Consider the following 24,841-nt stretch of genomic DNA (forward strand, 5'->3'; position numbering starts at 1 on the left):
GAGGGAGATGGAAGCCTTGGAGCCAGCTGCAAGGGGAAGCTCTCCCTTATGTGAGGAACTGGGGCCTACGCTTTTGCTGAAAACTGTGGGAAGCAGTGGAGAGCTCTCAGTGCTTAAGAAGTGGGTTTTAAAAAACAAACAAGACCTTGCCTATGCAGGGATGAAGCGGAGGTTAGACAGGCTGTTTTGTTTTATTTTGTTTATTTTTTGTTTTTTGGCTTAGTTGAATACCATAGAAGGAACTCTGTAAGTGGGCTTTAGTCCCTTTGAAATTAGATTCATAAGCTTGTCTAAAGAACAATGTGTTCTCTGTATAAAGAGTAAATTTAATACTATCATTTGTAAAAATAAAAAAGCTATATCATTCGTAAATCCCTTTTCATATACACTGTGTGTGTGCACTCATACTATAGGTAACCTTTTCTTTAAGATTATTGTATTAAGGCCTCCCTGGTGGCCCAAGGGGTTAAGTACCACACCATGAAGCAGTCCACAGCCTCTGCAGCTTGAGTTCAATCCCTGGCCAGCCAGGGAGCAACCTGCATGGCGAGGCAGACCTCTCCTGTCTCGCCCGCTGCTCCCCTCAGCAGTGTACTTCAGTTAATCTGCCTGTTCTGTTCCCCACTCTGTCTGGTGGATCCTTTCGCCACCCCCGCCCCTGCATCTCTGGCCTGTACCCCAGCTCTTGTATGCATAAATAAATCTTTAAAAAATAATATGTCCACAACATTTAAAAAAAAAGATTATTACATTAAGTGCACATACAACACACCTACGTTTCCTCCTGTCTCCTCTGTAGTGGAAGAACACAGATTGGCTTTTGGTCTCTGGGCCTCAGTTTGCCCACATGCAGAATGAGGATGGCAGCTCCTGTAGAACCAGGAGCTGGGGGCTCCTGTTCCACTATTAGGGGAGATGGTACAAGGACATATTCCCCTCGCAAGCTCAGGTGCCTAGTGGAAGTGTGAAGAGTAGGGGCTGAGTTGCCCTTGAAAGTGCTGGGCAGTTAGAGGTGCCCACTGCAGGTTCCCCGAACCCTGAACATCAGCGAAAGGGAGGAGCTCTTCTGGAGCATGGAAATACTGTGTGAGCACTGGGATTTGCCTCTTTCTGACAAGGGGCAGAAGACACTCAGGCCCTAGGGCTTGTGGGCACTATGTACTATGCTGCCCTCTTAGGCCTGCTTCTCAAGGAGATCTGACGGGTCCCTAGCCCACCAGCCGCTCTGAATGCTGCTGAGTTTCTCCACAGGGGTTCTGAGAGAACCCGACTCAGTGGCCGACTTTGCCTCTTCCCCAGAACCCGAACCCCGCTCCTCCTGCCTCCATCAGCTCCCGCTGGTCCATTTTGCTCTCTGCCCACTGTGGGGTCTGTCTACCCCCTCTTTCCTTTCTGTTGGTCCTCCTCTGTCCTCTGCCTGCTCCACTTGTCCTTCCTGAATCTTCCTTCTTCTCTTCAATCCCATGAGCTGTTTGGTTTTTAATCGTAAAGGGTTTTTTGTTTCTTGTCGCTTATGTAAAACATTAATTAGTTTACCGGTTTCATATTCAAGGTGGGCGGAGGGATCATCTCTGAGTTTTCATCTGGAATTATGTGTTACGGTGACTTTTTTTCCCTTTGAGAGTTAGGGCGCACCCGCCCCCTCTGTGGTGGAGCTGTGTCTCCATCATGCTGAGGAGAGCGACACTCCTTGCCAGGCCAGGGCTGTAGTGGCCAAAGGATGGGATCAATGGAGTCCAGACAGCAGCAAGCCCCTGGCCCCTCATTTGAATGGCCCCAAAGATGTGTCGATCCTTGCTGAATGGTCTCAGGCAAGGGCCTAGATTTTTTCTGGATCTGACTCAAGATTGACTCAAATGCTGTGGTTTTGAGGTCTTTGTTTCAGCAGTTTCTTGAGCTGGTATGGGCCTGGTGTCAGCAGCCGCTGGTAGAGGTGACTGTCTGGGTGTTTCCCAGATGGGGATGAGCTGTCTGTCTTGTTCCTAGTCTCAATGCCTCTGTTCCCAGAGCCAGAGCCGGGCGGCGGCCTCCCTGAAAGCCTCAGCAGCTCCCCATTGTTGGAGAGGCTGGGCTTGCCAGGGCCTCCTCCCCTGGGCCCTGGTGTCCTCTCCACTTCTCCTTCCAGAAGGAGATGCCTTTCATCGCTTCACAGCCTCACCCCTCGGGGTGGTGGGTTGGTGGTGGGAGGACAGTTCTCAGAGGGGAAAGAGAAAGCTTGAATTGCCCTTGTAGACACATTGTCTACTACACCTCCTGACCATTGTTCAGAACTGCCTTTTGTTCCTGTCTCTATCCACTTATAAAACCTGGTGAGCTCCATCAATCTGTGCTGTCCTGTGCAGGAGCCATGAGCCACATGGCGAAGGCACTTGACATTGAAAAGTGCAAATTGAGATGTGCTATACGTGCAGAACGCATCTGCTATGGACGGCTTAAGTATGAAAAAAGATTATACACTATCTCCTTCCTGCTTTTTATATTGGTAACTTGCTGAAATGGTAATATGTTGGATATTAAATAAATTTTTTTTAAAGATTTATTTATGCATATAAGAACTGGGGTACAGACCAGAGGTGCAGGGGGGAGAGGATTCACCAGAGACAGAGTGGGGAGCAGACCAGGCAGATCTACTGAAATACACTGCTGAGGGAGCAGCAGACGAGAGAGGAAAGGTCTGCTGCACCATGTAGGTTAGCTCCCTGGCGAGGGATCGAACTCATGCTGCAATGGCTGGTGATTGCTTCATATTGCTATGTCTTTAACTCCTGTGCTACCAGGGAAACCCAATAATAAAATGCTTTTTAAATTAATTTACCTTTTTTTATTTTCTCCCTCCAAAATGTGGCCACTAGAAATTTTTTAATTACAAGCGTGGCTCCCATTCTCTTTCCATTATAGTGGTTGTTAACTGGTGGTGGTTTTGCCACCCTGAACATTCAGCAATGTTTAAGGACATTATCAATTGTTGTGCTCAGAGGAGAGATGGGTGCTACTGTCATCTGATTATGTCAAGCAACCTGCAAGTCACAGGGCAGCCCCTACAACAATGATCCTGTTCAGTACTCCCGTCAGGAGGACCAGAGCTGAGAAACCTGTTCTATTAGCAACACTGATTCTTTCTCATTTTGAATAATCTAGTCTTTTATACTCAATGACTCTAAAGTTGGAAGGCAGGTTACTTGACATGTCAGAGGTTCCATTTCTTCATCTGTAACGTGGCTGCAATCATGTGTATTTTATAGATCTCTCATGAGGATGGAATGAGACTGACATGTGTCTGCCTGATAGAATGGGCCTCCGCTAAGTGGAGGTGACTGTTATAATTAAACATCTGTTCCTCTTCCTCTGTGGGCTCTCTGAATCAGCTGTTGGGACCCGTACATGCCTTCTGGACTTTCTATGAGTATCTGACACTCAGCAAATTGAAAACGAAATTCATCATCTAAGTCTTCCTCTCCCACGCACTAAATTTATTCTTCCTGACTTTCATCTCAGTGCAGAGTGGTCCCACCCTCCCACTCTGAAAATCTGAGTCAGTCTCACTTCCTCCATCTAAACTCCTTCGCCCAAATGTGTAATCTCTTAACATTTGTGGAGTGTGTCTCCTTGACGTCCCTTTCCACGTCTACGTAGTGGGCGCTCTCCATCCAGCCTGAGTGCGCTTCCTTCCGGGTCCCTGTCTCTGCTCTTGCCCGCTCCCTCTCGGTGTGTGACTGGGGAGCTCCATCTTGCTCAGGATCCTTCAGTGTCTTTTTTCCCATAAAGTGGGAGTAGCTGTGGGCAGAAAATGTGACCTGTCCATCTCTATTTCCTTATCATCCAACATGATGCCTAGAAAAAAAAGATGTTCCTTGAGTATTTTCTCGGCGAATGATGGTGTCCTCTACTGGGTTCATGGGCAGCATCAGGTACTACAGGGAGCTAGGGCGGTAGTTTTCAAAAGCTGTATTATCCTTTTTAAATTCAGCAGAGCTTAAGCCATGTCCTCACCTACCTCATCACCCCATTGTCCACCTGGTATTTACGCTAAGGAAGCAATTTGTTCCCCTGGTGGTGGCAGGAACTCTCCCACTGCAGCATCACAGCCCTGTGCCATGCAGCTGTATGCTGGACGGAAGTCATGCCTTCCATATGTGGACTTCCGCAGCCAGCCATTCTGCTGGCCCAGGCCTGCCTCCAGAGAGCAGGTGCTCTGGGTGCCCAGGCATGCCTTCCTCTTGGTGGCAGAAAAAATCTCCAAGCAGCTTCCAGCAGGCAGTGAAGAAAAGCTTTCCAGAAATGTGCCCTTAAAGATGCTCTGATAAAGAAGACATAACGTGTTCTTTGGCAGCGTGTAGACATCTATCATGCTGTAATCAGGGGTGGGCAGGATGGTGTAGGATTGGAGTCTCCCTGTGTCTAGACACTGTGATCTGTTCACTGTTCTGAAAACATTTTAATTACAAACCACTTTATAGAGTAAGGTGACCCACTGGAAAGTTATCAAGAGCTTCCTCACAAGTTTGTTCACTAATTTTGCATTAGCTGCAAGTAGAGTCAAAACTACCTTGCATTGTGAGAATGACTCCTGGCTTGGAAGATGTATGTGAGGTTCTGGAAGGAACTCTGCCTTCTCTTGTTATCTGTGAAGGCATAAAGCTCCCTTACTGGGGAAGACAAAGGCAATCAGTAAACACATTGGGGTTTGTCTCTCAACCTGGTGATCTAGCTCAGACTCCAGGACTTTCCTATACAGTGGATCCTTTTGGGGGGGTCATGGCATGCACCCCACCCCCAGAGATGGATCAAGGAGCAACTGGCCAAATGAATTTTCCTTTGTGAAACTTTGGATTTGCTGTTCCCTCTAACTGGCTTTATGACATCTAAAGTTGGAGCTTTGCTAGTTCAGGTAAAATGAGAAAATCCCCACCTTTAGACCACTTTGAGTCCTTTCTTTCTCCCTCAAACCTATGATTTGAAAAGAATTGTGTCACTGACCATCAGCATTTCTAATCAGCCACAGATTATCTGTGTTCACACTAAATTGATATAATCCCAGCAAAATTAAACTTGTGTGGTAATGATTAGCGTGGGGCCCAGGGTTAGACAGAGCTGGGTTTGAAACTTGCCTCTGTTTCTTACCAGATCAGTGTCTGAGCTGCTGGACCTTAACTTCAGTTAATTTCTGCCTCATTTAAGATAATATGTGTAAAGTCTCAATCGACTATGCCCCTTTAGTTAGCATCATATGCCCTGATTTGAGACAAAGATATGATTTGATTTATTCAATTGGCGAATATTTCCTGGCATCTCATATGGGTAAGAGATTATTTTGGCTTCTGGCAATACAACATGGATAAAGGAGGCAAGGCCCCACTTTGATGGAGCTTGTATTCTGGAGATAGAGATACCCAGTTAACAAATAAGAACGAGATTCAGGGTTGTGATAAGCACTTTGCAGAAAATAGACATGGGAATATGGTAGAGTAAATGGAGTGGGAAGAAGGTACCTCCAAGGAGTGTGACGTTTGTCCTGAGAGACCTGATTGGTGAGAAGGAGCCTCTGTGCACAGACCTGGGGGCCGGGTGTCCTAGGAAGCAAGAGCAAAGGGGAGCCCATCAGACTTCTGGCCTACTGGTTAAAGATGTGGGTTTTGCAGCCAGAGACCTGGGTTTGAATTCTAACTACTTTAGCTAGGCCTGTGGGCATGAGTTGTGAAGGAAGGACCAGAGAGGTGGCTATTATAATTGCAATGTGGGGACTCCTGCATGACTGAGCTCGCTGGCATTATGAAAGCCTTACTAAACTAAGCAACTAAAACTAAGATACAAAGTTATGAAAATAAACTAGTCTATTTCTGGATGATGGATTGTTTATCTCAGTACTACTCCTTCCCCCCACCCCCTAACATACACACATAGATTAAAACTGCCCTGAGATTTTTAAGATTTAATTATATTTAGACTCAGTACCATCTCCCCAAAAGGATTTTTCCCCTGTTTCTCCTAAAGGAATGTGAGATTCCTCCACGCCCTTTTTAGAGGTCTTGGAAAGGACTTCTGCTTTCCTAAGGGAGGAGAAGGAGGCAGACACCTGACTGGTTGGACTCAGGGGCTCCCCTGGATGAGAAGCTCCGTGCTGATGACCCTCTGACACAAAAATGCCAACCCCAGAGTCCAGGAGATGAGAATTCACAGGTCCACAGGAAGGAAGACCATTGATGGGGGAGGAAATGATGCTAAAAGAAGTAAATACATTGTAATTTGTCATGCCAAATGGAAAGACTAGGATATGCCAACTCATGCATATAAGTTCTACCTTGAAAAAAGAAAGAACTTGAACAAATATTGAACTCAAGCAAATGATATGCAGTCTGAAGTATTTGGGAGGAAAGATACTAATTCTGTAATTTAGTTGAAATGCCTCCCCAAAAAAGGTAAACTGATGAACGGGTTGAGAGATGGATGTGTGAAAAAGCAAGAAGATAACATCTAATTACAAAATGCAAGTGGTAAGTTTTTGGATGCTCAGTAAAATTCATTCAACTTTTTTATATGTTTGAAAACATTTATAAGAAAATGCTACCCCAAAATACTGTTAAGCTACTAGATTGTAAACAGAAACACACACACACACACACACACAAATGAAAAAATACCCAAGTAGATGCTAGAAATATTTATAAACATGTAAAATACTGTTTGGAAAGTTAGATGTTAATATGAAGGAAAATAATAAAGCTAGGCCTTTCTAGCTGTCTAGAAGACTCTTCAGCAACAGAATCTTCTTTTTCCTTTTGTGTTAGAATCTTTTAATACATTTTGTATAGAAAATGTGTGTGTGTGTATTTGTGCTTTTTCCCCAAAGGGGAAAAATGTTCCAGGCAGAGGACAAAGCAAGTGAAAAATGCCTTGTGTGTGTTTAGTCGTAAAGCATTATGACTGGGGTGCAGGGAGTGGTTGGAGAGAGTGTCAGTTGCTGAGACAGAAGGGAATTAGGAGGGCAAGGCCCTGGAGGGTCTTCAGCTTGTGATAAGATCTGACTTAAGCTCTGCATGCTATGTGAGCTGTTGGGGAGAATGGTCTGTAAGGGGACAGGGTAGAAGCTGGGGTAGGAGAGGGAGGATGGTGGCTTGGATCAAGGTGACAGCATAGATTAGGTGAAAACTGGATGGATCTCTGGATATATTCTGTTTGGGTAGATTGGCTGTGAGGTGAGAGGAAAGCAGTGCAGGTTGATTCCACATAATCGGTCCAGGTAACTGGAAAAGGGAAGCGTGGACATGCATTTACCTTGATGGCAGTGACTGGGAGAAGAACCCATGGTTGAAACATTTGGTTATGTGACCAGTGAGATGCTAATAGAGCAAATGGGATTGTCAGTGGGCAGTTGCTTATAAGTGCCTGGTAGTTTCAGGATTGGGGATAATTTTGAGCATCATCAGCATGGAGATATTTATGATCTAATAAGTAATATATATTTGGTCTTTATCCCCATTTCTGATGCAGAGCTCCTAAAACCCTTGGAATTTGCTATGAGAGCAAAAAAGGGCATCTTTTATTATGTTAATGAGTTGGCTTTGGCCAAACCTAAGGATGGGGGCTGGTTGCCAGGAGAACCAACCTCTTGATTAGAGGTTTGAAACTCTCAGTGCCACTGCAGATCCCCTGGGATGGAAAAAAAGGGCTGGAAGTTGAATCGGTCACCAGTGAGCAATGAGTTCATCAATCAGGTTTGTGTCACAAAGCTACCATTAAAACCCCAAAGGCGGGCCTCCCTGGTGGCGCAAGGGGTTAAGCACCACACTATGAAGCAATCTGCAGCCTTTGTAGCACGAGTTCGATGCCTGGCCGGCCAGGAAGCAACCCACATGGTGCAGCAGACCTCTCCTGACTCACCCGCTGCTCCTCTCAGCAGTGTATTTAAGTCAGTCTGCCTGTTCTGTTCCCCGCTCTGCTTCTGATGAATCCTCTCACCCCCCGCATCTCTCATCCCCCCATCTCTGGCCTGTGCCCCAGCTCTTGTATGCATAAATAAATAAATCTTAAAAAAAAACCAAAAAAACAAAAAACATAGGCCAGGTTTGGAGAGGTTCTGGGCTGTTGAAATGGAGACTTGGGGGGACTAGCATGCTTGGAGAACATGGAAGCCCAGAGCACTTTCCCTATACCTTGCCCTGTGCTGCTTTTCACCTGGCAGTTCCTGAGTTCTATCCTTTGGAATAAACCAGTAATCTACTAAGCAAAATGTTTGTCTCTGAGTCCTGTCAGTCGCTCTAGCAAATTAGTCACACCCGAGAAGGACATCAGGGGAAAGTGGATTTATAGCCAGTCTATAAGAACTGGGGTTGCAATTGGTCTTTGAAGTGGGATTTGGGGGTAAGAGGGTCAGTAATTCTAGTTATATAAAGCAATTTAAAGACATGGAAGCAGATGATATAAAATAAAGGTCAAGAACAATGGAAGAGACTTGAGACTAAGCCCCAGGCATTTCCAGGCTAGACCCAGGAAAGGGCAAAGGTGCCTGAGCATTTGTCAGTGTGGAGGGAGGAGAGTCAAGATTCAGGACCCTTTCAAATGCTGTCACGGCGGGTTCTCCCCGACTAGTTCCCTGTTCTCGCTTCTTACCTTCTTATATTGCTCTGGAACCAGCTGTCTTAGACTTGTGCTTTCATTCTCTTCCACACCCATGAAAAAGCTGAAAGGGGCGAACATGCAAACCCTTTGGTCTGACTTCCCAGACTGTCCACCATCTGGCTCCCTCCTCCTCTGCTGCCTGGTTGCGCCTTCCCTGCCATTCCTTGGCAACATGCTCTCTTCCGCTCTGTTGGGCTCCCCATGCCCTCCAACCCCCTGTACCCCAGTGGCCTGCCGTGTCTTCCATGTCCAGCTTCTCAGCCTTAGTTCTCTGCTTACAGGCCATTTTCTGGAAGGACCCTCCCTTGACCAAAGTCACCAATCTATTCCTTCCATAGATTTCTACAGTTTCTGAGATTTGGGAACACGAATCTTCCCTTGCATCTTGTACAATCCCATGGAGGGACCTCACTGGCTCTTACTTATCTTCAGTAAGGAGAAAGCATGTTCATACTCCACCTCATCACACATGCCAACAAGACCTAGAAGAACGAATGTAAGGTGGTGATTTCAGAAGTTCTGGAATCAGAAGTTAGGCTCTCATCCTTATTCCATGACCAATAGCAACGCACATGCCTAATTGAGGGTTTTTATAGGAATGAAACAAGATGCACTTCTTCTGCAGTGCTTATAAGTCCTTGCATGTTAGAAGCAGGCAGTGGTGTGTGGCTCTGGTTTTGATTATGGCTCTTCTGAATATTATTATTGCTCTTCTGAATATTGCCCTTCCTAATAGGGGATGTACTGGCACTGTTGGGTGGGATGGAGTTTACACTATTGATAGAGCATTTTGCAGCCTGAAATGTGTCCTGGCCTCGTCAGCTACTGTCCTCCCAGCTGGCAGGAAGCTGGGCTGGGGCCAATTCTGGCTGCAGGGATCTCGTACCTTATTTGGGAAGATGCCTGAACTACAGAGCACCAAGGGGCAGCGGTGACTGTACTTATAACCTCCAAACCAGGAGCCCGTATGACCATCCCTATGAGGCCAAGGGGCAGAATGTTTGCAAATGCAACTGTCCTCCACAGGCCAGACCCTGTGGTCACTGGTTACAGCTAGTCCTAAGAAGAGAGCTCCAACTGGGAGGGGACAGAGAGGAATGAAATGTTTGTTGGAGAAATTTGTGTTATGTTTTTGAAAGGAGGAAAGGAGAACAGGATATCTCTTTCCATTTCCTTTTTGCAAATTTCTGAGTGTATGGCTGTTATTCAGGAATAAGTGGGTGTGGCTGACCCACAGGAGAGTGTCAGGCCTGGGCAGGGTCTTATCAGATTAGATGAAATTTAGCTCATGGCCCAGAGGGACCTTGAGGTCCCCATAAACAGTCTGACCCCCTTCTCAGAGACTACTCTGTGGCTCCATGCCTAGGTGGCTGGTGCAAAACCCTCTTACTAGCATGTGGGTAGCACCTTGGATTTAAAAACTCTCAAGCCTGCGATTCTTGAAGCAAGCTGTTTTCACTCATGGTTACCCAATAACAGGCCCTTCCTGCCTGGGTTCAAATAAGTAGTTGATTTAAGACCAACCCTGGACTGGCCTGTGGGTCCACAAGCCTGCAGCACTGCTGCCAATGCAGAGGCTGCACCACATCTAACCTCACTGGCATGGCCTCGCTGGCACTCTGCCAGGGCCACCGCTCTACAGAGGCACCCGGGAAGGCTTGCACTGTCGGTGCCCAAACTCCTGCTGGAGTGGCCCCTGCTAGAGTGGCTTCCCAGGACTTTTACAGGCTGGGCTCTAGTTCTAGTTCCATCTGGCTGTAAACTTCTCCCCTAGGGAAGCACATGAACTGTGAATGAGGACATGCTGGGCCTGCTGTACGGGGTCTGTGCACTCAGCCTGAATCCCAGCTTCCTCAGGAGGCCGCGGTGCGCTCGGTGGAAGGAAGGAGTGAAGCGTCACCCCTCTGATCCTGAACACACTCTGAGGTCAGGCTTTCCTGCCAGACAAGCAGTTCAGAGTGCAGGCTTGGACCCAGAGAATTGGGCTCAGATCCAAATTTGACCACTTACGCCTATGTGACCAACCTTAGAGAAATTTCTTGCCTTCTTTTCCTTTGTTTCTTGGTTCAAACGTGGAGAAAATAAGCAGTGGAACAGTTTGCTTCATTTCTCTGTCTCAGTCTTGTTATAAAGTGGAGATGATGATAAAGTTTACTTCAGTGGGCAGTTGGGAGAGTAAAATACATAAAGTGAATAGCAAAGACTGGCAAGTAAAAGTGCTGGGCAAGATACAGTTTAGATGCTCTCACCATCCTTTGCAAAGAGGCACATAGTCCAGCAAAACAAGATGGTGAAGGGCAGACTCCATTCAGCCTGCAGCCTCCAAGTGCAGCCTTTCTGTACCCCATCTCGCTGGCGTATCTGCAACACAGAGCTCCCAAGGAAACTCAGAAATGGAAATCAGGCCTGCAAACTGCTGACCTCTGGCTTAGCCCTGGTCCCCTCTGAAGCTCTCTCTGGGGACTCCCTTTGGGTTTCTTGGTGCAGGGCAGCACACACACTCGTGGGGTGGAGCTCCACCATGTCATCAAGAAGTGAGCGTGCCTGTGGGGCTCCTCTGGGATGGCACAGGGGTCCTGGGTGAGCTGGGGCTGCCCCAGTCCTGTGCCCTGACTGTGAGTCCCCTGGTCCCTTGTCCCACCCTTTGATAAATAAAGGGCTGATTTTTCCATGTGGTGTTTGTCTCTCCTCTCTGAGATCATGGAGGCTAAGTACTGCCAAGCTTATCTATACAATGGACTTCCTGCTGATGTTGGATCTGTCCCGTCCCCACTGGATAATAAATTTGTGTCGCCTGAGCACACAGATCTGCTGACATCCGTGACGTTGGTCGCCTTGGCAGACCCCAGCTCCCCAGCTTGGGTGGGAATCTGCAGACATAAACCCTGTGCCATAAACTGAACATCCCTGTTATAAGCCGAGAGCCAGAACTGGGTGGCCTGCAAGGGTGCAGGAAGTTCATTCATCCATCCACTGGTTATTGAGGCATCCTGTGTGCCACATACTGGGCTCTGAGTATCCCAGAATGCAGAGAATGGGGGACAGCTTTGGGGAAGCACTCCTGTTGACCTGGGAATCTTATGTAGATTGTTATAACACTCACAGCTTCACTGAGGCACTAAGGACAGAGCCCTTAGGAGAAGCTAGAGTCTCATTTGGGGTTTCAAGATGGCCTCAGGGCTGTGTTTTAATTAAAAGTTTACCTTAGAAACAAGTCCTGACCGATGATAGTCCGGATGGGTCTGGGAAAAGGAGGACTCCTTTGTTGAGTTTATCAGAATCCTTTGCATCTGAGGTCTGTTTGCACCACGCCCAGTGTCCAGAGATCCACTGCGGGCATGCCGGGGAGCCGCTTCTCTCCAGCTCCTCTGCCCAGGCATGTAGCAGTCGTGGTTTTCGGCCTTTTGTCAGAACTCCGAGTTCCCATGTTAATCATAACAAGTGTGTTCCGAGAGGAACTGGCCTGGCCTCTGCCAACAACCCTTCTCTACTGTCTTGATAACATCTGCACCAAATTTTCTCCCTTTATATAATTAGGCCTGTTGGTATTTGCTTTGACTTTAGATTATGGTATGACTGGCGTCTCTGAAATTTCAGTCCCCAAGTATGTGCCGGGACCCAGGGTGGTGGGAAAACTGAGCTTTTGCCAACAGGATTTCAGGTTTAGCTGGGACGGTCAGAAACACTACACCAGCTACTGTTCGCAAGAAAAATGCACAGCAGCCCCCAGCTGATGGAAAAGGCATCCCCTGCCTGGCCTTGCGAATAGTTCATTGTCAGGCCTAGTGGATGGAAGGATGCAGGAGGGTTCCCTGCCTTCCTGTCCTGCCCTTCACCCCCCATCCTCTCAACCCCCACTCCTTCCCTGGCCCTGGAGTGACAGAACTCAGCAAACAGGAAAAGATGCACTAACTGCAAAGAAATTCAGTGAATTCAGACTTAACCCCAAGGCAACCTCACAAGTGTGGGTTTGGATCTTGCTTTGAAATGCCCGTCATGGTCTAGCTATGTCCGAGCCAGACAAGCTGTTTGGGGTGTGAGATAAGGAACAGAGCTGGACTTGGGGGAGTTAGTTCTCTCTGGTGGGCTCCAACCAGAAGGAAGCAAGGGAGCTTGCTCGCCAGCTCCCCGAGGTCTCTCTGGAGTGAGTAGTATCTCAGTGATGACTTCATTTCCCTTAACTGGATTTCCACAAAACTCCCTGGAAGGTTCCAGCCGTAAGCCACACTGATTGTGGTGTGGGAGCTTCTGATATGCTCGTTTGCACTTTCCCTTTGGGACCCTTGCGGCCCCAAATGAGTGATAACTAGATGATGGAATATTTGCTAGGGGAAGAGAATGCATTTTTTAAAGATAAGGTTTGATCCCGAGCAGAGGAAAGTTTCTGCATGCCTCTGCATTTGAGCAGTGAGGTATGTGTGCAAGTCTCCTCCCCTGTTGACTTGATGGGGTGCCCCCCCCCCCACCCCTGAGTGAACTTGAACTCTTGCCTTGGGAAGCTGCTTCAGGGGCTACCTGGGAGAAGGGCAGGATGCTGCACAGGAGTCTCTGCCTCTCAGCCAGACCATCATTTCCCTCTTTTAGGTACTATCGGTGCTCCTCACTCGATTTCATTTGAGTACAGGGGCCTTTGCCCCAGTGCAAGTAGCTGGCTGGGTCATTGTGTGTCTTCCCTTCTCTTCTAATAGGCTATTCTAGTGTCCTTGAGGAAGACCCCTTGTCTCATTCAACATTGTGGTTTCCATTGAGTCCTTCTGTGGACTTCCATAGAGTTCTGTTTGGTCGCCTCTCACCGCCATGGACCCAGCACCCACAGGACCAAGGCCATACTCTTGCCTTTAAGACGTTCAGGATCTGGATCCAAACTGATTCTCCTTTCTTGTCTCTCTTTCTCTTTGAATGGACAATCCCCTCTGCGTAAATATTCTGTCTTCTTGTTACTCCTGGCAAACTGAAAACAGTACAGGCTCTGGGGTGAACTACTTGGGTTTAAATCCTGGTTTTGTCCTTTCCAATCTGTGAAATGGGATTGATAATTCTTATTTCCTCTTAGGTTTGTTGTGAGAATTAAGAGCTAAAACACAGAGAACACTTAAACTCTGTGTCTGGCATTTAGTAGGTGCTCAGCAAATGGAGGCTCTGGTGGTGGTGATGATGATGATTATAATTTTTTTGTCTTAAGTTTTTTCCAGTTTAGCAGGCAGGATTAGTTTTCCCCTTTTTATGTTCCAAGTAGAACTAACTATGTAGAATTCTAGTCATTTATTTTACAAATCTGAATTTGCCACTAGACGGAGAGTTCCTAGAAAACAGGAACTTAGTCTCAGCAATAACAATAACATCTAGGTCAGTGTGTGTCCATCTCAGTACTATATGCTTTTTCCCCTCGTACAACTCTTTTATTAAGATACACCATACATAGCTAATCTTCACCTCTTTTTTTTTTTAAAGATTTATCTGTTTATGCATACAAGAGCTGGGGTACAGGCCAGAGATGAGGGGGGTGGGTGAGAGGATTCACCAGAGACAGAGTGGGGAACAGAACAGGCAGATTGACCAAAGTACACAGCTGAGGGGAGCAACGGGCGAGCCAGGAGAGGTCTGCTACGCCATGTGGGTTGCTCCCTGGCTGGCCAAGGATCGAACTTGTGCTACAGAGGCTGCAGACTGCTTCATAGTGCGCTGCTTCACCCCTTGCACCATCAGGAAGGCCCAATCTTCACCTCTTAAAGTGAACAATTCATTGGTTTTAGTATGTTCGTGAAATTAGTCAACCACCACTATCTAATTTCAGAACACTTTATTGTCGTAGAAGGAAATCCTGTAACTGTTAGCACTCCCTCCCCAATCCTCTCTCCCCCATTCCCTGCAATCACTAATCTGCTTTCTAGCATGGGTTTGCCTATTTTGGACATTTCATGTAAATGAATTATGCAATATATGTCCTGATTTCTTTTGTTGAGCACAATGTTTTCAAGGTTCACGCATATATCAGCTCTTCTTTCCTTTTCATAGTTGAATAATATTCCTTCCTATGGATAAATCACATTTTGGTTATTCATTCATTAATGAACATTTGGGTGCTTTCATTTGGGGGGCTATTATGGATAATACCACCATGAACATTCTTGTACATACTTTGGAGTAGACTGCCAAACTGCTTCAACTATCTGCAGCAGTTTGCATTCCCATCAGCCATGGGTGTGGTTCCCAATTTCTCCACATCCTCACTAGCACTGGTTTTTGTCTATGTTTCTTATTATGCCACCCTAGTAGGTGTAAAGAGGCATCTCATTGTGGCTTTCACTTGCATTTCCTGTATAGCTAATGGTGTTGAGCATTTTTGCGTGTGCTTAGTGGTCACATGTTTATTTCCTATGAAGAAATGAAATAAGAAGAAATGTCTGTTCAGAGCATTGACCCATTCTTTGGATTGGGTTGTCTTTTCATTGCTAATTTTAAAATTCTTTATATATTTTGGACACTCATCCCTTATCAGATACATGATATGCAGGAATTTTCTCCCATTTGTGGGTTGTCTTTTCACTTTCTTTAAGGTAGCTTTTGAAGCACAAATGTTTTAAATTTTGATCAAGACAGTTTATTTATTGTTGCTTTTGTTGCTGGTGCTTATGCAAGGCACAAAGATGTGCCATAGTTTTTTAAAAACAATCTGATTTTCAACAACCTTACAAGGAAAGAGTAGAAGATCCACTTTACAGATAAGGAAACTAAGGAGCCAAATGCTGAGCTTGGATTTAAGCCCAGTTCAGTCTGACTCTGAACCTCATACTTTTCTTACTATGTCTCCCTCACCCCCACCTCACCTGAGTCCCTTTAACTCTATGACCCTCACAGGACTAGCCACCATGCCTGGTATGTAGTAGGCAGTAAACCAACAAAAGATGGATGAATGACAGGCCCAGACAGGTGTCAGTTGGCACTTGCTGGTTGATTTGGTGCATGATGGTTTGCTCCACCCACTGCTAGGGTTGTTGAGTCAGATAGTTTTTTTTTTTTTCCAAAGCTGTGGCACATCTTTGTGACCTTGCAATGATTTCTTAGGTATGACACCCAAAGCACGAGCAACAAAGCAGCAACTGATAACCACTGACTAGGGGGTTGTGTCTACAACACTAGATGACACTCAGCTTCTCCCTCCTCTCTCACCTTTACAGTGTCTCATCATTGGAGGAGGACCCTGTGGTTTGCGCACTGCCATTGAACTTGCTTACCTGGGGGCCAAAGTGGTCGTGGTAGAGAAGAGGGATACCTTCTCCCGCAACAATGTGCTGCACCTCTGGCCATTCACCATCCATGACCTGCGAGGCCTGGGAGCCAAGAAGTTCTATGGGAAATTCTGTGCTGGCTCCATCGATCACATCAGTGAGTAGCGCCAACAGTGGCACCCCATGTGGGGTGGGGCTGACTCTGGAGATATCTCCCCACATTGAGGAGTCCTCAGGATGGTCCACCTTGTGAGTCTCTGGGGGGCTACACATCCAGCTGGCAGGCATTTAGTGAAGGCCTTTTTAGCACCTGACTCCAAGCCATGTCCCCTGAGGCCGTAGCAAGTTTGAGGGGGTCAGGTGCCCCATGTTTTGTTCACTGTTATTTCTCCTGGGTTAAAAGAGTGCCTGACACATAGTAGATGCTCAATAAATTTCCACTGAGTGAATGAATGAAAGATGGGAAACAGGCAGAGGTAAGTCATGTAGCTGGCCCTCTCAGAACTCACCGAAATTTTGTCAGTAATGAAGTGTGCTTTCGTAGAGTCTGTCACCCTAGTTAGAATTCAGAGGCAGGCCAGGCTCTCAGCGCCTCTGAGGCAGAGTTTGGGCCTTGTGTTACCAGTTCTGACTACCCATGGTAGGTTTTAGAACAGAAAATGACACTGCTGACAGATCTGCTCCAAGTTTCCTAGAGTTTCAGAAGGAGAGAAGCATCTCTGTGGGGGGTCATGTAGATGGGTGAGGGAGTTGGGGGAAATCGAGAGTGGTCATAAGCCATCCCTGGTCCTGAGGTTGGGCGAGGTGAGCTCCCAGGCCCTTCTGCTCCGACACTACTGGAGTCTGGGTCTCTCCAGGCAACATGTGTCCGATGGGATTGGGAGAGCAGCAACTTTATACTGAGGAGGTCTTTAACTGCCTTATATATATTGCAGCCATGACCCCTAAAAGCCAGGAAGGCTAATGCCATGGGGAAAATTCAAGTGTTTGAAGAAATTTGGATCCAAAAACTGTCTTGTCCCTTTTCTGTGGGACTTGGGTCAAATTCTTTACGTTCTTCAAGCCCTGTTTTGTCTCCCATAAATATGACTAATACCTGCCTACCAGGATTGCTGAGTGGATTAAATGATGTCAAGTTTCTAATGTGCCTAGGGATGTGCCTGATGGTAGTAGGTACTCAGGAAATGCTTTGCATACAATGTTGTACAGTGAACGAGAAGCAGCCAGGGTCCCCAGAATTCAGAACTTATCGCTGCAGTCTCTCAACCCATGGGTGGGGGAAGGGAGCTCTGAGAGCCAAGTTCTTATGGACAAGAACTGATGGGAAAAGTGTGTGGAGTTTAGGCAGGAATGACTGGAGAGAATTATCAGCCACACAGGGTATAATTTAGCCAGATGCAGAGGAACTTACTAGCAGTGGCCGCACGGTTTATTCCTGCTTTGGGATGAGAAAATTCCAGAAGTCCATTGGGAAGGAATTTGAATTTGTGCAGAAAGTTGCAATGTCAGCTTTTAGAATATTTCTACCAACCACAGAAGAGTGTATGCTGGTTACTGATGTAGGATGACAACATTGAGCACATTCCCGTCAAGCCCTCCCGAGAGGCAGACCTGGGCACCAAGTGCCCTGGAGAGGGTCCTGGGGTGGCTGGGCTGCCTTCCCAGCCAGGAGGCCCTCTCTGCACCATTATTGGGGCTCCCTCTCATTTAACTCCTAGTCCTTGGAAATATCTGTGTGCACAATCTCTGGCAGAACTCTGGAGGTGAGATTCAAGCATTCAGAGGATCATTATCAAGGACAGTTCCAATACCTGTGATAAAGGGAGTCAGGGGAGATTTATTGAGCACCTGCTATGTCTAGAAACCAGACAGATGAAGCCTTGAAACCAAGAGGTGAGGCTGGGCCCCCACTGGGAGGACTGTGTCCGTGCAGGAGGTACACTGGTTTCTTTAAGCCCCAGCTGATTGGCTTCCTTTCAGACCAACCATCATCTCCAGCACCAGCTGTGCTCTGATCCTCCACATTGCTCAACAGTTCTCCACTTGCCCTGTGTCAGCATCCGCCTCCAGTTCCCACCGCGCCTGTTCCCAACCTCCACCACAGCCTCCTTGTTCTCAGCAGATGGCCTCCCTCCTCCTCCGCTCCTCTCACCTCCACCCAAGTGCCACTCCTTCTCTCACCCTCTGCCAGAGGCACAGTTGGCCTCTTCTCTGTCTAGTTCCTTCCCTCATAGTCACCTGCCTTTACTAGTCTTCATCTTTCCTCCCCCACACTGCCCCTCTGTCATTGCCCATCACTTTATTGCAAAGTATTTATTCTAGACAGAAGAAAGGTAGGCTTTGTATTTTCCATTCACACCTCCTCCCATTGCAGTCTGATTTCTTACCCGCCATCTTGCTAAAGAGATTTTCACCAAGGTCTCCAAAAGCTTCCTAACACCCAAGTGCCCTGGCTTCTTGTAGGCTTTATATTCCTTCATCTCCCCATGGGCTTTGGTATTTGGTATTCCTGGGCTCCAGGACTGCTGCCCAGGCCCTTCCTGCCACTCCCATGCCCCCAAGCACTGCACCCTGCCCCACTGTATTTACCTGTGTCTCCTCCTCTAGATAGTGTGTCCCATATCTCTTAGGCCACCAGGGAACCTCACCCCCTGGAGGTGCGCAAACATGTTAAATGAACAAACCCCACTAAAGACAGATGGAACCACAGAAAGTTTCATCCTTTCACTTTGCAGTCAAATATTTGGAGGCATACCCATTTGTGCAGAATGGCAGGAGACAGGGAAATGAGGTGCCACTCGTTGGGAAAGTTTAGGAAGTAGGAAGGAGGTAGAGGACCATGAGTCAGCTTTGTGGGGAGTGTTCCCCACTCTGCCCCTTACTTTGGATGGATGACTGAGAGCTTAGGCATAGTCTCCCACATAATAAGCCATTTGATCACTAACTTAACTCATGACCCTTCCCTTGCCTTCCTCCTTCCATGTTTATCGTATCAAACCCACATCCCACCTCAGGAAAGAGGCAGCAAAAAAGGGAGCCTCTATCAGTATAGCATTATCTAACAACTAGAGCACGGTCTCAGAATCAGACACATCTGGGGCCACATCTAACTTTGCTATTGTGTGACCTTGAACAGTTCACTTAGTCTCAAAATTTCTGATTTATTAAATGAGATTGTCCCAAAGGGTAACTGTGTTAAATTTAAAAAAACAGACTATGTGGCATGTAATTAGTTCTCAATAACAATCACTGTGTATAATAATATGATTATTATTATGTATAATAATCATATTATTATACCCATGGTCACTGAGCAGTGATTATATAGTATTCCTTGTTATCAGGCATTGCTACTGAGAGTTTCTCTCTCTTCCTCCTTCTTCCTAACAGGCATTCGTCAGTTGCAGCTCATCCTATTCAAGGTAGCTCTGATGTTGGGAGTTGAAATCCATGTGAATGTGGAGTTTGTGAAGGTTATAGAGCCTCCTGAAGATCAAGAAAATCAAAGTACAGTATAACTTTCCTTTATGTCTAGAAATGGGATGTTGCAGAATGCAAAGAACATATGCAGCTCTCAGAGGATGTTTCTCTAAGAGGTATCCTTAGTAGGAGCTGTTTGGCATAATTCCATCAAAGGATATTTGACCTTTGTTGACCATCACTTTAGATCTGTTTCTCAGCTCCCAAGGGATTTATTAAGTCATTAAGCCTGTAATTTGATTAACCCATCACTAGGAGATGGTTCTTTAACCAATGATGTCTAATCAGTCAGCAGAACAGAAGACATAACTTTGGTTGGTTGATGAAGTTCATTCACATGCTCTTCAAGCTGTATGTGAGCACACATGGATAGGTAGATATACTTGTAGCCAGATGATCGCTTAAAATCCAGGAAAGAAAGTGAAGCTTCTAGAACAAAGGTGAGATATGATTTGATATGTTATATTTCAAAAATTTTTTGAAGTGCAATTAATGAATGCATAAAATTCACCCAGTGCATGTTTTAGTTAATTTTTCTTTTTTCCTCTCAGTACATTTGTATAAATCTTGATCTTTTACACATACTACAGTCATGGAGTTTGTTCATGATGCCGTTGCCACTAACTTATTCATAAAATCTTCTCTCTGGATAGGGCTTTCAGTTTAGGCCCAAGTCGTTTCATGTGCAGGTTGCAGTTTTGATTTCTCCTGTCCTCTGCCCAGAATATTTGAGAATTTAGGAGAGGTGTTGGCTGGTTTGGTAACAGCACAGCTTCCCTATTTGACTTTCAGAGACCTGTGTGTGTTTACTTTTCCTGAACCTCTGGTGGATGATACTCCTAATTATGAGTGGCCAGTGTGGTTTCACCCCAAAATGGTCTCATAAAAGGGCTATGTACTGTGCAATCGAACATTTTGAAGCAGGAATTTAGACAGGTTTTATGATGCCCTGCACATTTTTGGGGCCTGTTTAGCAATGGGAGGGCACTGAGGAATGTGGAGGAATATGAAGAGAACATGGTAGAATTCATTGAGAAAAATAAGGTTTGAGAATCATTGAGGAAAGATTCCCAGTCTTTATAGAAACCAGTAAAACCAGGCATGGAGTTGGCGTGCTGGTTGACCCATCCTGGGATGAATTAGTAGTAAAGCCAGACAGGCTCCAGATTAGAGCTGTGAATCAGCACTGCTCCAGGCCCTCTTCTGTAGGGTCCATCTGGGGCCTGTGCACCTGGTAGTATTGTCCATGTCTCATAGCCAACACAGCTGGGGTATGATCACTTTCTTCACCCACCTCTCATTTGCCAATTCATCTCATTTTTCTAGAAATCGGCTGGCGGGCAGAATTTCTTCCTGCAGACCACTCTCTCTCAGAGTTTGAATTTGATGTCATCATTGGTGCCGATGGCCGCCGGAACACACTGGAAGGTGAAGACTCTTTGGGTCTGAGAAAGGGGGAACAGGAGTAGGATCTGAACAACTTGGGACCAGACCAGCAGACTAGAGCAGGGTTTCTCAACATTGGCACCTTTGAGGTTTGGGGCCAGATAATTCTGTCATGGCAGCCACCCTGTGCATTGTAGGATGTTCAATAGCATCCCTGGCCTCTGCCCACTAAACAGCAGTTGCAGCCCCAGTTATGACATGTTGCCAAATGTCCCCTGGGGGAGGAGATCACCCCCATTTGAATATATAGACTAGAGAACAATTTCAGACCATTTTTACAAAGATTTAATGGAGACTTAAAGGAGGAGGGGGTATTGAGAATAAACCCAAGGTTTTCAGTCAAAGGGATTTTTGACAAAGATGTTGGGAATCAGCATGGGGTTCCAGTATGTGCTGAGCAAATGTGAGGGGAATCCCCAAAGGTGGCTGCATAGAAAGACCATGTCCAGCAAATCTGTTTGTGTGGGGAGGGACTTGGGTTAAGCAAAGTAAACAGTGTCTGGGGCAGAGTGAAAATTCAGACTACGTGCTAAGAAGAAAGGGCGTTAGAAGAACATGGTTCCAGTGGAATGTGACTGCCTGCCTTCAAGTCTCTGTGTCATTTATAATAAGAGCTATATATTTGGTCTTCATTCCTTTTTTGGCCCAGAGGTCCCAAAACCTTTGGAATTTCTTGAGAAATAAGAGCAATGAGAACATCATTTTGTTATGTTTGTTTTTCCGTGTTATATTGGTCTCTTGTCCTTGGTTTTTGAAATTGCTTCAGAGCCATAAAGGTGAAATATTATTGTTGCCTTGTGACTCTTAGCGAACCGGTCCCGCATTTACACTTAGACACTTAGACAGTTTAGAAATTAAGTTGAATAGTAGGACACCCAGCTGGTGTCCAAGAATTGCTTGTCGGTAATTGCTTTTTTGGAAAACAGAAAAAAAAAAGCCACATTGTAATTGGGTGCAGAATTTTTAGTGACATTTAACATCAAATTTTATGTCGACCATTAAAAGCTGTAACTTCTCCAAGGAATTACTGTACTAAGTTGCAAATCAGAATTCCATCTATTCATTATACATTTATTGAATGTGTCCTCAGTGCCAGTCACTGGGGATTGGAGATAGAATATTTGTTAAAAATCTCTATTCCATAGCAATTCAGTCTCATAGTCCTACTTCTCAAAGGGTGAAAAAAACATGAAAAATGTAACAAAGCCGTTTTAATCGCATAGATTTACAGTGTACTGGGTCTTTCCTGAGTTCCTAGCAACAATACCCAACACATCTTCAATACTATGAGCCCCGCTGGAAAAAATTGAATTAGTATTTTGTCTGTCAAAGCCTAACCAGGGTAATTTCCTTATAGGTTTTAGGGAAAAGGAGGAAGTCCCACTGACTTTGGAAGGTCTCTGATGACATGTTTCTTCCCAATTACAAAACTTGACATTTCTGCCTGTCCCTGTTTCTTTAGAGATCAGGATTTCTTGTTTCGCTGACCTGTGGGGTGTCTGAGAATAGCTTTCTCAGTGATCACTTTCAGTTTTCCCACCAAATCCAGAAGAAAGACCCACTTTCCCGCTTTTCTTCATGCAGGGTTCAGAAGAAAAGAATTCCGTGGGAAGCTGGCCATTGCAATCACTGCCAACTTCATAAACAGAAACAGCACAGCTGAGGCCAAGGTGGAAGAGATTAGTGGTGTGGCTTTCATCTTCAATCAGAAGTTTTTTCAGGACCTTAAAGAAGAAACAGGTGGGACCTTCACCTTTCTCCAAACCAGGCGATTGCCCATGTTCCTAAAGTGTTCTGAGGAGCAGCTGGCTTTCCCAGATCTTGGACCCGGGAGATACACTCTGATACAGCAGAAGCAGAAGTTTCTTCTTAGGATTACCATGGGCAGGATTCCTTCAAGGGCAAGAGGGATGCTTAAGGGAAAGTTCTGGATATTGTACATGAAAACGTTTTGCACATATTATACATTAACATTTTGTGTCCATCTTAGCCTATTAATAATATTGTTAACTAGAAATGTGTGTGGTCACTCACCTGGGCCTAGCTAAGCTCCCCAAAGACTTTCCCCCAATATTACGACTGGACCAGGTTCCAGGTACATTTTGTGATGGCAAGATGCCCTTCAGCAAAAAACATAAGGAAACTTAAAAATAGAGATTTATTATATACAAGACCTCAAATTATACAGCACGCCTGGGCCACAGTGAGGTTGCCAGTAGATAGGAAGGGGGTAGGGAGGAGAAGTGGTTAAGTGTGAGCATACTGGACTGAGGTGGGCTTTTATTGGGCTGACGGTGAGGACCATTCTCAGGCTGACTTTTCTTGATGACTTTAAGTCTTAAGAGTAGGAATTTAAAACTTGGGAAAAGAGACAAAGAGGAAAAAGGAAAAACAAGTCAGTCCCAATTGACCAGTTATCTAACTCCACTAAGATCATCCCTCAAAAGGATCCTGAGTGGGGGAGGCAGCCTGGCTCCTGTTTGGCCCTGTAGCTGACCGAGTGTTAGCCCTCTTTGCTATAATGCCGCGGCCATCAGAGCTTCAGCCAGGCATTAAAAAAAAAAAATTGTCAGTTCTGAGACTTGTAACCCACATTCATTTACTCTGGAGACATTAGCTGAGCACCCTTATGTACAGTACTCCGTACCACGTACCCTGGGATACAAAGTCAGGGTTGAGATGGTCGCCTCCCATAGTGACTGCTGTGCAGCAAGGAGTCATCCTCACAGGATGGCCCGTCTACACAGAGGTCAGTGAGATTCAGGGAGTCCTCTGAGGAGGGAGCGAATAGCCTATGTGTTGTCCCCATAGAAGCTGGGGTGCACTATGCGGTGTGCCAGCTGCCCTTCCCCATGAGTGATGTCCAGAGAGCATGACACTCACTCAGGGCATCCTTTGGCTACCAGCAGTTGGTCTTGATTCAATGCCTACTATGGTAGGAGACCCCTAATAAGCAAAAAAACAAGTAGCAAGTCAGGTAGTCATGAGGATTCTTGGAGAAACATAAAGCAGGTGAGGGGGACAGGGGATGAAATGCCTGCCCCTAGTTTAGTAAATTCCAGATTTTTCCTTTCTTCTAACCCGATTTAAAAATACACATATGTCACCTTGAAAAGACAGTGTAACAATAATATTAAATAAAATCTTTATAGTAAAAATAACTCATCCACACCCAGCATCACCTAGCACAGGAATAGTCCTCTTTTCTGGTACATCCCTTTTTGGTGATTTTTCACCGGCACCCTCTCTCTTACATGGCTCCAGTTCTCATCTGAGTGCCAGTAGCTTAGTTATTCTGCTTTTCTCATTAGCATCACATTTTAAATATTGGCCATTTCACCATCTCATACCCCTGATAATGTTTGGAGGGCTGCCACGTGGGCATTAAATGAACGCATGGCCACTGCCTAGGCGTGCCACTGGGGACTGGCGACAATAGTGGGTCACATGTTTCTGTATTGTCTTCTAGCTAAGAATAGTTTTAATATTTTTTAATGGCTAAAGGAAAATCAAAAGGAGAATATTTTGTGACAAATGAAAATTGGGAAACATGAAATTCATATTTCATTGTCTCTTCTCCCCCTCCCCAAACCAGATTTCTTGAGCCCCAGCCATGCCCTTTGCCTAGGACCACTCTGACCTTGAGTAGTTGTGGCACACATCCAGTGGCCCACAACGCCCCAAATGTCTACTCTCGGCCCTTCACAGAAAAAGTTTGCTCTGATTTAGACCTGTCAGTTACTTACTGTTACAGGTAAAACTGCCTCTGTTGGATTACTTCTTGAAGACAGTTTTCTAGGAACGGGATCAGTTACCGAGCAGGCTCTGCCTCTGGCTGATCACAGTAACGTGTGTCCATTGAATGACCCTTTGGGTTTCACCATTGTTGCATTTTTTTTTTAAATACTTTCCTTCCAGCATATTATATCCTTCTAGATGATTTAAAATTCTCCAACTCTCTCTTCCCCTCAAAAACCAAGAAAATAAATACTTAAGTCACCAAATATAAATCATGGCAGGATATTGAGTGTGTTTTCCCAAATGTTTCAATGAGCTTCCTTTAAACTCTG

General features: G+C 45.8%; 1 protein-coding gene across 11 annotated transcripts in view; it reads left to right on the forward strand.

The window, feature by feature from the left end:
* MICAL2 (microtubule associated monooxygenase, calponin and LIM domain containing 2) overlaps positions 1-24,841 on the forward strand; it is a 209,100-nt gene that overhangs the window by 67,698 nt on the left and 116,561 nt on the right. For all 11 annotated transcript variants that reach the window (XM_054699375.1, XM_037522672.2, XM_037522674.2 and 8 more), the window contains exons 4-7: positions 15,795-16,002; positions 19,236-19,352; positions 20,652-20,753; positions 22,356-22,511. In XM_054699375.1, the coding sequence (XP_054555350.1) occupies positions 15,795-16,002; positions 19,236-19,352; positions 20,652-20,753; positions 22,356-22,511 (583 nt within the window). The remainder of the gene's footprint in view (positions 1-15,794; positions 16,003-19,235; positions 19,353-20,651; positions 20,754-22,355; positions 22,512-24,841) is intronic.

The sequence above is a fragment of the Talpa occidentalis genome, unplaced genomic scaffold, assembly GCF_014898055.3.
Source record: "Talpa occidentalis isolate TD23 unplaced genomic scaffold, MPIMG_talOcc4v2.1 talOcc4.3, whole genome shotgun sequence".
In the NCBI taxonomy this organism is placed as follows: domain Eukaryota; kingdom Metazoa; phylum Chordata; class Mammalia; order Eulipotyphla; family Talpidae; genus Talpa; species Talpa occidentalis.